Raw genomic sequence first — 16,431 nt, forward strand, 5'->3', positions numbered from 1 at the left:
ACCCATCACTCTTCGCTTTTATCAGTTTGAAGAGAATTTCCATCAATCATTCCCAATCCATCTAAGATCCGAAGAAACGATTTTTCATCCAAAGCCTTTGTAAAAATATCTGCCAATTGTTCCGTTGTTTTTACAAAATGAACTTCAATATTTCCTTCTTCAACATGATCTTTGATGAAATGATATCGAAGAGCAATGTGCTTGGTCTTCGAATGCTGCACAAGATTATGACAAATTCTTATTGCACTTTGTGAATCACAATATAAAGGAATCTTTTTCATATTAATTGCATAATCTCTTAATTGACTTTGAATCCAAATTATTTGTGATGTACACGCAGCTGCAGCAACATATTCAGCTTCAGCGGTTGATATTGACACACATGTTTGCTTCTTCGATTGCCAACTGACCAACTTTCCATCTAGCAATTGACACCCACCAGTTGTGCTTTTACGATCAAGATTGCATCCTCCAAGATCCGCATCCGAATAAACTTGTACAAAGAACCCTGTTTTCGAAGGATACCACAATCCTAACGAAGTAGTGCCTTTCAAATATCGGAAAATATTCTTTACTGATGTGAGATGTGGTTCACTTGGATTTGATTGATACCTTGCACAATTACAAACATAATACATAATATCAGGTCTACTTACAGTTAAATACAATAAAGACCCAATCATGCTTCGATACAAAGTAATATCAACAGCAGATTTATCTAACGAAGGAGTTAGCTTTATGCCCGTTGCCATTGGTATTCGTAACCTTGTGCTATTCATCATTCCAAACTTTTCCAACAAATTCTTTGTATATTTCTCTTGATTAATGAATATGCCTTCCCTGTTTTGACGAATATTCAAACCCAAAAAGTTATTAATTTTGCCAATCATACTCATTTAAAATTTGCTTTTTATCAGATCTTCGAATTCTTTAGATAAAGCAGGGTCAGTTAAGCCAAAAATTATATCATCAACATAAATTTGAACAAGCATCAGATGATTTCCAATTTTCTTTCGAAATAAAGTAGGATCAACTGAGCCTTGTTTAAATTTAGATTGTTTAAAAAATGATGTTAGAGTTGCATACCATGCTCTTGGTGCTTGTTTTAACCCATATACAGCTTTATCTAGAATATAAACATGATCAGGATGTTCTGTGTTTATAAAACCTGGAGGTTGTTCAACATATACCGTTTCTTCGAGTTCTCCATTTAAGAATGCACATTTGACATCCATTTGATAAACATCAAAATCTTTATGAGCTGCAAAAGCCAAAAAAATACGAACAGCCTCGAGTCTTGCAACAGGGGCAAATGTTTCTTCGTAATCAATTCCTTCTTGTTGAGAATATCCTTTAACAACAAGTCTAGCTTTATTTCGAATAATGTTTCCATCTTTGTTAGTTTTGTTTTTATAAATCCATTTGAGTCCAACAATTGACACATCAGCAGGTTTTGGAATTAATCTCCAAACCTTGTTTCTTTCGAATTCAGACAATTCAGCTTTCATAGCAACAACCCAATCAGAGTGTTCCATTGCAACCTTAACTGTCTTTGGTTCGATTTTGGAAATAAAAACATTAAACATGCATAACTCTTGATGATTATTCAGTACCTCATTTCGTGCTTGAATTTGTGCTCTTGTCATTATACCTGCTTGTGTATCACCAAGAATTTGATCTTTTGGATGATTTCTTGTCCATTTATCCAATGGTGGATAATTAGGATCAAAATCCAAAAGTGCATCTTCGAACATAACATCTGTTTCTGATCCATTTATGGAAATTAAATCATCAGCATCATCAAAATGTTCTTCTTCAAGAATTGGATCATTCTCAAGTATGGGCTCCCCCTCGATGATTGACTCCATTTCGATATTTTGCTCTGGTTCACTGATCGGCTCTTCTTCAAGAATTTGCTCCTCTTCGACATTAACATTTGTTGACATGTTATCTCTTTCACTATAACTCTCCCCCTCAACAAAAAGTATTTGAATCCAAGTGCTCCCCCTCCACTGGATCATCAGCTTGTTCATTTGGGTTTTGATTCAAATTCGAAGTTGAATCATTGTTATACTTCAAATTTTCTGATGTTTGATTATCAGTTGCATTTCTTTCTGCATCAATTGCTTGATCTGAAATACCAAAAATCGAATCATAATCAACATCATCCATTTCAATTGAATCATCTATATTTGAAGAATTTTACAAAATAGGATAATTCGCAAATTTATGATTAGACTTTTTAATGTATTAATCATCAAATGTCAAATTAAAAGTTTCTTCCACTTTATGAGTTCTCTTATTTAACACTCTATAAGCAACTGAATTGTGTGAGTATCCCAAGAAAATTCCTTCATCTGCCTTTATTTGAAACTTCGAAAGATTATCCATAAGATTCATTATGAAACACCTGCATCCAAAAACATGGAAAAATTTGACATTAGGTTTTCGATTATTGATGATTTCATAAGGAGTAACATTAAACCGTCTATGAATGAATGATCGATTTTGAGTAAAACAAACAGTTGAAACAGCTTCAGCCCAAAGATATTAAGGTAAATTCGAATACGCCAACATTGTTCTTGCAACTTCACATAATGATCAATTTCTTCTCTCAACTACACCATTTTGTTGTGGTGTATAAGGAGATGAAAAATTATGCGAAATTCCTTTTTCCACCAGAAATGAATCGAAGACACGATTTTTGAATTCAGTTCCATGATCACTTTTAATTTTTCGAACTGACTTCTTCAATGAAACTTCCATCTTCTTGATAAGATCAATCATCATTTGTGGAACTTCGGATTTTAACCTGAGAAAATAAACCCACGTGAATCTTGAAAAATCATCTACAATTACCAAAATGTACCTTTTTCTTGTTAAGAGTAGCAACTGTTGAAGGACCACATAAATCAATATGCAAGAGTTCAAGGGGTTCAACAATCTTCGAATCTATTGTGATAGGATGACCTTGTTTGTGTTGTTTTCCTACTTCACAAGCTGCACACAAACTGTCATTATCATATTTAAGAATGGGTAAACCTCTTACCAGATCTTGTATGACAAGTTTGTTGATGTTTCGAAAATTGAGATGTGATAATCTCCTGTGCCATAACCAGCTAACATCGGCAGCAGCCTTCAAAAGTAGACACACAACAGGTTTGCCTACAATAGGAACAATATCCAATGTAAACATATCACCTTTTCTTTTTGACTTATGTAAAACTTCCTTAGTCTTAACATTCGAAATGACACTTCCTTCTTCATTAAAAAGAACTTGATTGCCAGTGCCCACAACAAGTTGTGAAACACTTATCAAGTTGTGTTGTAAACCTTCAACATATGCAACTCTGTTGATAGTGAAATTTCCATTCGTTATCTTTCCATAACCCTTGACTTTGCATTTGTGATTATTACCAAACTTAACCACTCCTCCATTTTCTAAGCTTCGAAAATCACGCAAGTTTTCCTTTTTCCCAGTCATGTGACGTGAGCAACCGCTATCAATATACCACTTGTTATCATATTGCTCGTCACAAAGTACCTGCGATCATTGGAAAAATTTAGGTACCCAAGCTTTGTTGGGTCCATTCATATTAGGTTTGTGATTCAATTGTAAAGTACAACCATTAACCCAATCACATACTTTTGTTTTGAAACTGTCAATAAATCTAACATTTTCTTTCGAAGGGTCAGATATATGAGTGTTTATTATTTTCAAATTTTCACTAATTACACCCTTCGCATCTTGAGTTTGTGATTTTTCACTTTTTGCACTTGTGACCGGCTGCCAAACTTTAACTGATATATTTGACTCTTTAGATGATGAACTACCATTCGTTGAAGGATTAGCATATTTGTCATACGCCTCATGTATCTGTTCTTTCGAAAACTTACTTGATTGGTATATCTTTCCTTTTCCTTCCAACCAATGATCAATATTTCTCTTTGTTGTTATTCCCTTTGCATATGAGACTTTGTCAGCTTGTTTCTTCAAAGGATTATAACATTTTGCTGAATTTGGAACATAATCAATTTTTGGTTTGGAAAGATATGATTCATGATAAGATGTCTTGTTTTGAAACTTTGAAGTTTGTGTTCCAACCTTTTTCTGAAAAAAATTTCTTGGTATTGTAGTTTTTATTTCATTTGAAACTTTTGATTTGTTATTTAAAAACGAAGCACTTTTCTTTTCAAAAATTTGAGACTTTGATTTTTCTTTAAAAACTTTTCTTCTATTTGAAAAATTTGTTGATCTCATTTTTGATGGCTCAACAGTTTGCCCAAAAATTGTTTTTCTCGCTTGACGTTTCGAAATATTATTTTCCTTTGAAAAAATTTCAACATGAGCTTTAAATTCTTTTGAATTTAATTTTATTGATTTGTTAATTGTTTTAACATCAGTTTTAACACCTTCTTGCTTTGTAAACACATTTCCAGTTGAGACAACTTCCTTCTTTTCAACTTTTGACTTTTCAATTCATACTCTTTTTGGTTTTTGATGTTGAAATTTATATGAATTCTTTGTAAGATTATTTTCAACTGTACTTTAATTTGAAAAGAATCCTTCATTTGATGTATGCATATTTTCTTCATCAACCATCTTTTTGAATTCAGGCTTTATATTTTCAACATTACCTGTTGTTACGAAGACTTGATTTGGGAACACAATATCATCAGTGCATTTGAAGATTGGATAAACGACAGTATTCGATTCAAGATAATGAGCACCTTTTTCACTAAGAATTTTCTCAAATTCTTGTGTATCCAAATAGACTTGATCAACAACCACTCGAGGAATTTCAATTTGTTTCGACCTTTGAATTTGTATTTTCTTCCTCATTTTCACTATCATCCGTTTGACTCTCATGTATTTCCACATATTCCATATCACAAACTTTCGAAGTTGAGGGTTTATCAGTTTCAATTTTCATTAATAAATCGTCACATTTTTCTTTCCCTTTAAAAGAATTTGCTACATTTATGACAGACAATTGAGAACAATCTACATCCTCTAAATCACTAATTTCACTAATATTATCAGAATTATCTTCAATATCAGCAATATTAGTTTCACAATTGGATGTAGAATTCTCAGTGTTTTTCAAAATTCGAAGTTGTTCTGATTTAGATAAGGTCTCATTTACAATTTTTACTAAATCATTAGCATCAAGATAATCTTCGACTTTAGCAATTCCATATCTAAACCTATCATCTGGAACTTTATTGAAATCAGAAATTTCTTTTTTACAATCATATGAAATACTATCAACCTTAGCTCTATCATATGTTAAAAATGGTAGTAATTTTCTATGTTGTTCCTTACTTATTTCACACGAATGATGTAACTCAGTTAATTTTCCATACAATCTTTTTGCAGAATTACAGAAAATATTTCTTTGTGCTAACAACAAGTTTATTTCTTTTGCTAATTTTTCTCTATCCTCCATGATATTTGAAACTTGCAATTCTAAGTAATCAATCCTAGTGACTTTTGAATCTAACATTTTTCTCGTCTCTAGTAATTGATCACTTAACTTTTTCGCTTCATTGCTAGCAGACACAACGATTGAATCAAAGTAAGTAACAGTTTCATCAAAAGATACTAACTCAGAATTATATGCGGAAACTGGAATGTTAAAAGATTCAAAAATGTTACGTACCTTAGTAGTCATGGGTGATCTGTCAGTAGACTTCGAAACGAAGCATTGCCCACACACTTCATCAGTCTTTTCATCATCTGAATCTTCTTCCATCTTTGCATACAAAGCTCCATGAGTTGGATTTTTCATCTCTTCATCATCTGAACCCGAAGACCATATTTGATATGTTCCATCCGATTCAGTTTCTCCATGAGCCACCAATGACAAATTCTTTGCTTTCTTCTTTACTTCCTCCAGTTTCTCAGTGTAGTATGCTTCATCCTTAGTTTTATTATTCTTTTCCTCTTTCTTCCTCAACAAACAATCTACTGCTAAATGATTTGCTCCATAGCAATAATGACAATTAATTCATGTATCACCTTTCAATACCATCTTCATTTGCTCCATCTCATTCTTCGAATCTGTCTTCATTTCTTTCTTCTTTTCATCTAGTTTGTTTTGGTTCACAAAACTACCCTTCGAATCTGATGACTTCCTTGGATTAAAAGGTTTCTTAAAAAATTTCTTTATTCTATTGTTTGAGTAAAATGCAACAGCCTCATCATCAGAATTCATCAGAAAACCTTCTTCTTCATCAGACTTTGATTTTTCATTCTCTCTTTCTGAAACCTTCAAAACTAGTGCCAGTGGTCCACCAAGACTTGCTATTGTTTCCTCAGCTATTTCATTAACTTCATTTTCATGAGATTTTAGTTGATTGTACAAGTCATTCAAAGTCGAAGTATCAAAACTCTGTTGATTTTTCACCATCATACTCACACTTCTCCACTCCTTTCGAAGTCCCATTACAAATATCAAATTGTACTCCATTGGTGACCTTATTATACTATAATGATTACAACGATAGATTAACTCGTTGAACCTATCATAGTATGCTTCAATAGACTCATTTTCTTTTTGTCTGAAATCTTTGAGTTCCACCAGGCATTGTTTCACAGATGTGATCTTCGTCTTTTCACTCCCTTGAAATTTGTCTTTGAGATTGTTCCAGATTTGTTTAGCTGTTTTGCATGTTCTGACATAATTGTACACAACAGGAGGCAACACACCTCTTAATTCCCTCATGCATTTCTTCTCCAGTCGTTTTAAACGTTCGGTTTGATTATCAACTTCCGAACTGCTTGAAGACATACCGATTGGCTGAACTTGTGCAGGTTGATTGATTTCTCCTGAGATGCATTTCCATAACTCTTCATCTAATCCGTTCAAGTAATCTTCCATCCTATCTGCCCACTGATCATAATATTCTGGAATAAGCATTGGAATTTTTGTGGATGATCCAAGCAAATGAGAAAATGATGTCATCGAATTCAGATTGAATGACGCCATTGTTGTACGGACAAAAACTTCAAGATGATACTAAACTTTTGAGAATTTTGAAAACAGATTGTATAATTCAAATCAGAATTACACAACGAACACTCGATTAACAAATATTTTCGCAGAATCAAATCCTAGATTGAGATCAAGAAGAATTTTTCAATTTCAAAAAGGACGGAAACTTTTCGAATCAAACAGTTGATTCAAAAACCTTTTTGATCGTATGAAAATCAGATCACAGAAAGGATTCCTGCTCTGATACCAATTGATGAGATTTGTAATCGAGTATTAAAATCAATTCAATTAAGAATTCAGAAAGAAGAAAAATGATGAACACGAGAGTAAATATAATATTTGTTCAGCTCATATTATGCTTTCAATTTTACAGAGTACAAAGGAATTCTCTGTAAAGACTGTGTGTAAAGTTGTTTTCTCACTTAGTACAGACCTCTATTTATAGGAGTACAAAAGCATAACAAAATACTAAGGACTAGACATTAAGACTATTCATTAAAATGCCTTAGTAAATATAACATTACATCCGAAGACCCTTCTTACGAAGACTAAAGATCCTTCGTAACAACATAACTAACACTTCGACATATTACAACATTTATACCCTAACAACAACGTGAAATCAACCATGTGAATTCCTACTCTACTGCAAATCTAGGAATCTCATCAAATAATGCTTTCTCAACTCAACAAACATATACTGCTCATCATGTTGTGCCTTTTCAATCTCTAATACCCTCAAGTTCTTCTGGCTCAAATTCTAAAGTCACAGCCACAGCTCAAACTTCATCAATTCATAAAGAAGCTGAAGAGAACTTAGCCCTAATGGTTGGGTTTATGAATTGTTACAATGCTCTTCTAACAGGAGATTTAGCCCCTCCACTTATGGTTGGAGAACTGGATCAGATTCATCATGAGGACATAGAGGAGATGGACATCACGTGGCAAATAGCTATGGCGGTGTTCAGGGCAAATAAGTTTACTCAACGTACAGGAAAGAATAGTTGGGGAATAAATTTGGAGAAGAAGGCAGGTTTCAACAAGAGCAAGCTTCGGTGCTTCAATTGTCATGATCCAGGTCACTTTGCACGTGAATTCACCAAGCCAGATACCAGAAACAATTTTGATAGGACACTGGTGCCCCCAGGGAACAACAGAGCAGCTGCATGCAACAATGAAACCGCTAACTTGGCAATGGTGGCACAAAGCTTCAACTGGGAGGATCAAATGCAGGCGTTGAATTTGACAGGACATGAAGCAGCAAACTTGGCTCAGATCAGTGAAAATTCAAAGGTGGAAGAAGCTGAAGAAGAGATGATGGAACTACAATTTGCCTTCATGGTCTCTACCACACCTGCCATAAAAGAGGTCAGTGAAACTTCCTGATCTCAAGCCTCTAGTGATATAATTAAATTTTATCGTGATCAACTTGATTTATTAATTAGGGAGATTGAGGACCTTAAACATGAAAATACACTCTCAGAAAGGCCCAAAAGCCATTAAAAGAAAATTGTGAGGCCCAAACCAAAGACTTGAAAAGGATTAAGGAAGAATATAGTAATAAATGTGAACAACATAATTATGCTCAAGTAGAGATTGCCAGTCTAACTGCCGAGCTTGACACATTAAAAAATAAGTTTGAAAATGCAGATTTTAATTTAAAAAAATTTGATGTGTCAAGTAAGAAGGTTGAGACGATGATTGAGAAACACCTTAGATGGCAAGGTAAAAAGAATGTAGGTCTTGGTTATGATAGTGTTACTCCCCCATTTAATGATAATTGCACCTTCTCTCCCATGACTGAGGAAGAAATAGCAAGGGAAGCACACATGCAATATGGAAAGCCAACTGTTGTTGAGACAGTGGATAATGATAGGGTGAACGATACTAACGTTTCTACCTCACATGCAGATGAATCCCTAGTGCAAGACAGGAAGGAAGATGGAAAGAGTGCTTGTATTTTAAAAAATGACATTGCTTTTAAAACTGATGTTTTGAAAACTGATACTGCTATTTTCGTTGACTCTGTTGATTGTTTAGACATTGTTTTTTTGAAACTTGATGTTACTTTTGTTCCAATGGGTGGCATGATGTGATTATTCATCCAACTTTTAATGGGCCTGCCGTTAGTAAACGTAGTCCACCAAGACAAGTCAAACAGAATGTCAACTGTAGGTGTACTTGTGGACATAATCTGGTATCGCAACCAGGGACAAGTAATAATCATTTATATATGAAGAAGCAAACATGTTTCCACTGTGGAACTCCTGGATACATTGCCAAAAACTATCTGAATCGTGCTTATACTCCTTATTATACACAAGGTAGGTAGGACGTATCGCGAGGAAGATCTGTTAAAAGAAATTCTTCAAGGTCACGTTCTAGTGATGGTAATTGGAATACAAACAATGACAGAAAGCAGGTCATAAAAGAAAATAAAGACAAAACGATTTTGAAGAAGAATTCAAGAGATAATTTGATGAAACCAAATTTGATCAAATCAAGATCGGTGTCACCAAAGTCATCTCATGGGTCTTCATCTAGCTATAGATGGATACCCAAAAGGTCAAACATAAAAGACAAAAAGACTTCAAAATAAAATGTAAAAGCTTCCATCTATGTCAACAATAAATTTTTCAAACCTAATTATAGATGGGTGCAAAGGTCATGCAGCCTAATCATCTCACCATCCTTTAAATTCTTCGAGTATAATATTTGATTCAAAGGATATGGTATGGCAAGAAGTTAAATGTATAGATGGACATGGTCAACCCAGTGTCTCTATGGACTGGGTCCCCAAATCTAACTAATTGCGCACGTGGTGCAGGAACAGCTATGAAGGAATATCATCAGACCTTGGTATGTTGATAGTGACTGTTCCGGGCACATGACATGAGACATCTCTCAGTTGCAAGACATTGAAAATTTTAATGGAGGGTATGTTTCCTTCGCGGGAGGAGAATGAGGAAAAATCACTCAAAAGGGTACGATTACTAATGGAGTTTTGAGTTTTGAAAATGTTAATTATGCTCCAGAGTTGAAACACAGTTTCATCTCTCAGATCTGTGACAATGGTTTTTCAACTCATTTCACAAACAAGGAATGATTAATCTTGAAACCTGGTATCATCATACCAGAGGATTAGAGATTGGTGAGATCTACGCATGAAGGAAATGCATATATTATCAACATGAACCATAATGTTCCTGAGCAAGTAACATGTCTATTCTCAAAAGTCTCAGAACACAGTGCTATGCTTTGGCATCGTCGTCTCGGTCATGCAAATGCTAAGAACCAAAATCATCTTGCTAAGAATGATATTGTTCGTGGCCTACCAATAAAGGATTTCATCACCTTTGAGAAATGTGTGGTTTGTGCTCAAGGAAAACATCATCGCAATCCACACAAGCCCAAACTGGTCAACACAATCAACAAAACTCTCCAACTACTTCATATGGATTTATTTGGACCCGTGAATGTTCTAAGCATCAATAGAAACTCCTACTGCTTGGTGATAATAAATGATTACTCTTGTTTCACATGTGTTTTCTTTTTGTCTAAGAAAAGTGAAACTACTGAACTTATCAATAGGTTTATAGTACTCACAGAAAATCAAACTAACAAGAAGGTGAAGGGGATTCGAAGTGATAATGGCATAGAATTAAAGAATGTTGTAGTGGATCATTTTTGTACTGAAAAGGGTATATTACGTCAGTATAGTGCTGCTAGGACACCTCAACAAAATGGTGTAGCGGAGCGGCGAAATCGCACTCTGATTGATGCTTCAAGGACCATGCTTTGTGACTCTAAGTTAACAGTTTTCTTCTAGGCAGAAGCCATAAACACGACTTGTTACGTTCAGAATCGTGTTCTGATTAACAAACAACATATGAAGACTCCATATGAAATTTTATATGGTCACAAGCCAACTGTAGCTCACTTTAGGATATTTGGATGTCCATGCACACTACATCACCTAGAATCAACTCCCAAGTTTAACTCAAAAGCTGATGATTGTTATTTTGTAGGATACGTTGGACGCACTGCTTATAGGGTCTACAACAAGTCCATTACATAGATTGTGGAGTCATTCGATGTGCCTTGGCTGGAAGAAAACATGAGGGACACTCAAGTTGTACCAGATTGGTTATTTGATTACACTTCGTTGTTTAAATCATTTAATGTGTTTTCAGATGATATTTCAGGTACATGCTTAAGTTCACGTGCAGCTGTTGGAGATAATGAGGAAGATGTTGTCATTGGTTCGTTCAATCCATCTATAGTGGTTCCTAAATCCTCTTTGACGAATGAAACGACACCCAACACATCTTCTTCTTCACCAGTCCAAAAGTCTATATTTGTCACTGAAGATACATCCATTACTCTCGAAGAAGCTAAGGTTCACTCAAAGGATTCAACATCATCAAGTGAACCCGCATCATCAAGCGATTTCGTGTCTGCCACACAAGCTTACATGGAATTTCTCTTTCTAGAGCCATTCACAGATGAATTTGTGGCAAGTACTTCTCATGATCACAAACAGTCTGAAGGAGGTAATTCGGCACCAGGCAGTTTTGACAACATCACAAATCTTCCAGTCAATGTAAATGATATCAATAATCAAATTCCAACCAGTGTTCAATGCGATCATCCTATCCAGAACATTATTGGTCCACTAGAAAGCAGGGTTCAGACTAGAAGTCAAAGTAGAGATGTAAATGAGTGTCTTTATTCGTGCTTCATATCCCAAATTGAACCTAAAAGTGAGCACATGGCTCTAAATGAACCAAGTTGGGTAGATGCAATGCATGAAGAGTTATATCAGTTCGAGAAACTAAAAGTATGGCAGTTGGTGGAGTTATTGAAGGGCAAGAAATCTTTGGATACATGTTGGGTGTTTAGAAATAAGCAAGATGATAGTAGGGTGATTGTGTGCAACAAAGCTCGGTTGGTCGTTCGTGGATTCATGTAATTAGAGGGTATTGACTACACTGAAGTATTTGCTCCCGTGGCTCGTTTGGAAGTTATTCGTATATTTCTTGCTTATGCTTCCTTCATGGGATTTATAGTTTATCAAATGGATGTTATGACAGCCTTTCTTGTACGCTGTAGTAAAGGAGAAGATTTATATTGATCAGCCCCTAGGGTTTATCAATCCAGTGTTTCCTAATCATTTTTACAAACTGAACAAGGATTTATATGGTTTGCATCAGGCTCCTAGAGCTTGGTATGCTACTCTAACTGAACATCTGCTCAAGCATGGATACACAAGGGGAACAATCGATCAAACATTATTCATTAGGAAAGTGGATGCAAACTTGATTGTCGTCTAGATATATGTAGACGACATCATCTTCGGGTCGACCAGCTCAAAGTTATGCAAAGAGTTCGAGGATGTAATGAAGAAAAGATTTGAAATGAGCTCGCTAGGAAAGATGACAATGTTCCTAGGGTTACAGGTTCAACAGGATTCGACCAGAATCTTATTGCATCAAGGCAAATATGGGGAAGACATGTTAGAAAAATTTGGTTTTAAAGACTCAAAAATTGCTTCAACTCTAATGGCTAAAAGACTAGTGTTGGCTCCAGATCCAGATGGGGGATCCGTAGATCAAACAGAATATCGATCGATGATCGGATCTTTGATGTATCTGAATGCCAACATACCTGACATCATGTTTGTCGTCTGTCAATACGCTCGTTATCAGGCTAATCCTAAACTTTCTCACTTAATTGTTGTTAAAAGGATTTTTAGGTATCTTAAAGGTAGCCCTAAGCTGGGTCGTTGGTATCCTAAAAATTCCAATTTCAATTTACATGGCTTTTGCTGACAGCAATTATGGAGGGTGTGATCTTGACAGGAAATCTACATCGGGTGAATGTCAATTTTTGGGGGGCCGATTGGTGTCATGGCAATGCAATAAACAGCAAACGATGTCAACTTCAACGGCTGAGGCTGAGTATGTTGCCACCTCAGCCTGCTGTTCTCAAGTTATCTGGATTCAACATCAATTGTTGGATTACAGTTTGAACTTTCTTGAAACTTCCATTTTTTGTGATAATGATGCGGCCCTTCAAATTGCTAAAAATCTGGTTCAACATTCCAAAACCAAGCACATTGACATTAAAATTCATTTTATTCGAGACTGTTATGAGCATAAACTCTTTCGCTTGGAACAAATTCACACTGATAACAACGTAACGGATTTGTTTACCAAACCCTTCAGTAAAGCTCGTTTCGATGTGCTTGTGGGCTTTCTAAAAATGATTTGTTTCGAAGATTAAATTATTATTTGTTTTTTTTTTTGTTTTTAAATTTTTGTTTTTCTTTATTTTATTTCTTTCTCTTGCACATCCTTAGGGGGAGAATTTAAAAAAAAAAATCTCTTTCGTAATTATTCTTGGGAGGTGATATAAAGTTTAGTGCTAAAGGGCAATATGAGAGGAGTTTAATGCACTAAAGCTAAATTGTTTAGACTTTGTGCCCAATGCACTGGTAGGCATGAAGGATTCAAAAGGACTTGACATAGATTGCAAATGAAAGGAATTGACAACATGGATTTAGATAGTTTCATTTAGTTTGACCATACGACTCTCGAGTAGATTGAGCATTGAGATAAACATGGGAACCGACGGGATACACTAAAGTCATATGTATCTAGAACGGTGGTTTAACATTATCCTCGACGTATGGATTTGTGTCCTTAATTCCACTACTGATAGGGCTACTAAGGAATTCTGAACAAGTAGGTTTGTAGGAAATCATTTTCTTGCTTTCTGTCAGTTAGTCATATGATGTCTCCTTTGCGCGATTGGAACAGATCTGACCTGGAACACAACATATGCAACTCTACTTCTATGCATCTTCTTATCTATGCAATTCTTTCCATCTGTTAGTTATATGTTGTATCCTCTGCGTGATTGGAAGATATCCGACCTGGAACACAGCATATGCACCATTTTACTTCTTAATCCTTCTATTATGGTTAGCCATATGTTACTCCCTATGCGTGATTGGAAAAGAACCGACCTGGGTATACAACATACGCATTCTGAATCTGACCTCTCCCTTAATGATTGCCTACTCATCTAAAGTAAGGAACTCTTTGGAAGTTCTTGATTATCTGGGTATGTTGAGAAGTGGGGAACACGTTCTAGTACCTCTAAAATTGAACCATCTAATAGGTTGTCTGTAGAAATCGCTGCCAAATTCAAGTGGACAACAATATTCTTGGTCATCGTCAACTAAGTGGCCTATTTAGGAATATAAAAGCAAATGTCTTGTCATTCATAATCTGTCCAACTTATCAATATCCTTCATGTTTAAGTGGACCACAATATTGGTGATTGACCAGATCTAAACATGTAGGCGTGTGTGTTGTTCGACGATATTGAATTGCTTGACAACTTTGATCCCAAAAGTCTTAAATTTAGTCATTAATTTTTGTTTTTAGTAAATTTGTTCATAATTTTTCTCTATGCACAAATTTTGGGGGAGAAAACTCAAACAAATATCATAAAATTTAACAATAAAAAAATTGTTCTTAGTTTTACTCTTTCATCAAAGTGTGTTTATTTGTAAGTTTATTTGGATTATATTTCTTTTATTTTTTTCTTAATATTTTTATAAATCTTTGAATCAAATGTTTTATATTAAGCCCAATGGACTGTGTCCATGGACCGAGAAACCAAATCTTTTAAGTATAAAAGCTTCTTGTTCTCCTTTTCACTTCATTTCTCAGATTCTCACCAAACACACCAACCGATTTTCTCTCAAAACCCTAAACTGTTCATCATCTTGTTAATCATCAATTTTTTTTCGATTGACTACTGTTCTGAATAGGTATATGGATTTTAAGCTAAATGTTTCATATATTATGAATCTTGTGTGGAGTTTTATAGGGTTCTCAAAGATTTCGGCATGGTCGACGGCGAATTTCCGATGAAGACTATAAAAAGTGGTCAACCGAATTTAAAAAGGGTTTTGTCGGGTGCTCTATCAGGTATTCGGCTTGACCCTGGTCAAACTGATTTTAGACTGGTCAAATTGAACTTAAATTAAAATTCCACCAAAAACGCTTGGCTTGACCGATTTCAACACTGTTTTACCAAAATAAATTTTCGGAAATTATTAATTGACCAAATTTTAAAGATTGAATTAATAAAAATTTTAGTTTTAGTCTTTAACTATAATTTTTGTTGTTCTTATTTAATTTGTTTGGTGCAGTTAACTGGCGGACCAATTAAAATTCGTAGAATCTCACAATATCGCAAGATATCTCTCTGATCCACCTGCCGCACACAAGGAATTCAAATCTTTGATCATGGGTTTAAATAATTGTAGGATTTCTCACGCCTTGCGTTCTAATTCAGTTATCTACAAGGATCTGATTACTGAGTTCTGGAAGAATGCTTTAATCAACAAGCTGGGAGAAGATGAAGTTGATGTTGTTAAGTAAATGGTAAAGGGAACTCAAATAATTGTTTACGAGCAAGTTATCTGTGAAGTGCTTGAGTTTGGTGATGCTCCTACGTTTCCGGTTGAGTTTTCTGCCGATCAAGTGAGGGAGGCTCTTGAGAAAATGTGTTATGAAGGAACATATCCCCTACCATCAAGAAGTTGTTGCCACCTTTCTGGAGGCTTTTGGCACACTACTTTGTAAGTTGCATTTCTGTAAGGAAGGGTGGTTCGGATGAAATTAGTTAGACTGCATCCTCAGCCATTGTCGCTTTAGTAATGGACTGGGATTATAATTTTTCAAAATTTGTCTTTGAATAAATGAATGGCAATCTTCAGGGGAAGACGAAGGATGTATTTTTGATGTATCCAAGATTCCTTCAAATGATATTAAATAAAAAATATCCTCAAATTGAGAAGTCATCTGACACGTTGGATATAAAAGCCTTGGGTCCCAACACCTTTGGGCTTATAAAGCGGTCAAGAAAAACAACCAATGTCATCTTTTAAGGATTAAAAGAATTGGTTAAATTTGGAAAGTTTGCAGAGACATAAGGCGTTCAAGCTTTTAGTACTCCAATTGCAATAGTAGCTAAAGAACACGTAGCTCCAGCAAGATAAAATCTCAGTTCTTCGTTTGAGGTTGTTGATGATTCTGATGATGATGATGCTAATGATGATGTTGATGATTCTGATGATGATGATACTAATGATGATGTTGATGATTCTGATGATGATGATAGTGACAGTGATGATGATAGAATGGATTTTCATATGTATGTACCACCAAAGGAGCCGATCAGTAAGGATGTGGATACTCCAGTTGAGACAGAAAAAGGATGTGAATATCTTTAAGCAGTCAAGTGATCCCACACCCAAACATATGGATGCTCTCATTGCTCAACTACAATCAACTGTAAGGAAGCCTCCCCAAGCAGGTCCTGTTATTTCTGATTCTCCATCTGAGAGTGATAA

At 35.2% G+C, this 16,431-nt stretch overlaps 1 protein-coding gene across 1 annotated transcript; it reads left to right on the forward strand.

The window, feature by feature from the left end:
* Positions 1–12,433: 12,433 nt before the first annotated feature.
* Positions 12,434–15,457, forward strand: LOC111885067 (uncharacterized mitochondrial protein AtMg00810-like). Its single transcript, XM_023881356.1, has 4 exons — positions 12,434–12,753; positions 12,833–13,091; positions 14,901–15,001; positions 15,343–15,457. The coding sequence occupies exons 1-4, from the start codon at positions 12,434–12,436 to the stop codon at positions 15,455–15,457; spliced, it is 795 nt and encodes a 264-aa protein (XP_023737124.1).
* Positions 15,458–16,431: the final 974 nt, after the last annotated feature.

Source organism: Lactuca sativa, chromosome 1 (assembly GCF_002870075.4).
Source record: "Lactuca sativa cultivar Salinas chromosome 1, Lsat_Salinas_v11, whole genome shotgun sequence".
NCBI lineage: Eukaryota > Viridiplantae > Streptophyta > Magnoliopsida > Asterales > Asteraceae > Lactuca > Lactuca sativa.

What these genes read in the sequence shown, in the direction of transcription:
- LOC111885067 (XM_023881356.1), top strand. Translation starts at nt 12,434, where the DNA reads ATGACAATGTTCCTAGGGTTACAGGTTCAACAGGATTCGACCAGAATC. An exon ending in GTTGTTAAAAGGATTTTTAG is followed by an intron (nt 12,754 to 12,832) that starts GTATCTTAAAGG and finishes TTTTGCTGACAG; the next exon opens with CAATTATGGAGGGTGTGATC. An exon ending in TTTGTCGGGTGCTCTATCAG is followed by an intron (nt 15,002 to 15,342) that starts GTATTCGGCTTG and finishes AAATAATTGTAG; the next exon opens with GATTTCTCACGCCTTGCGTT.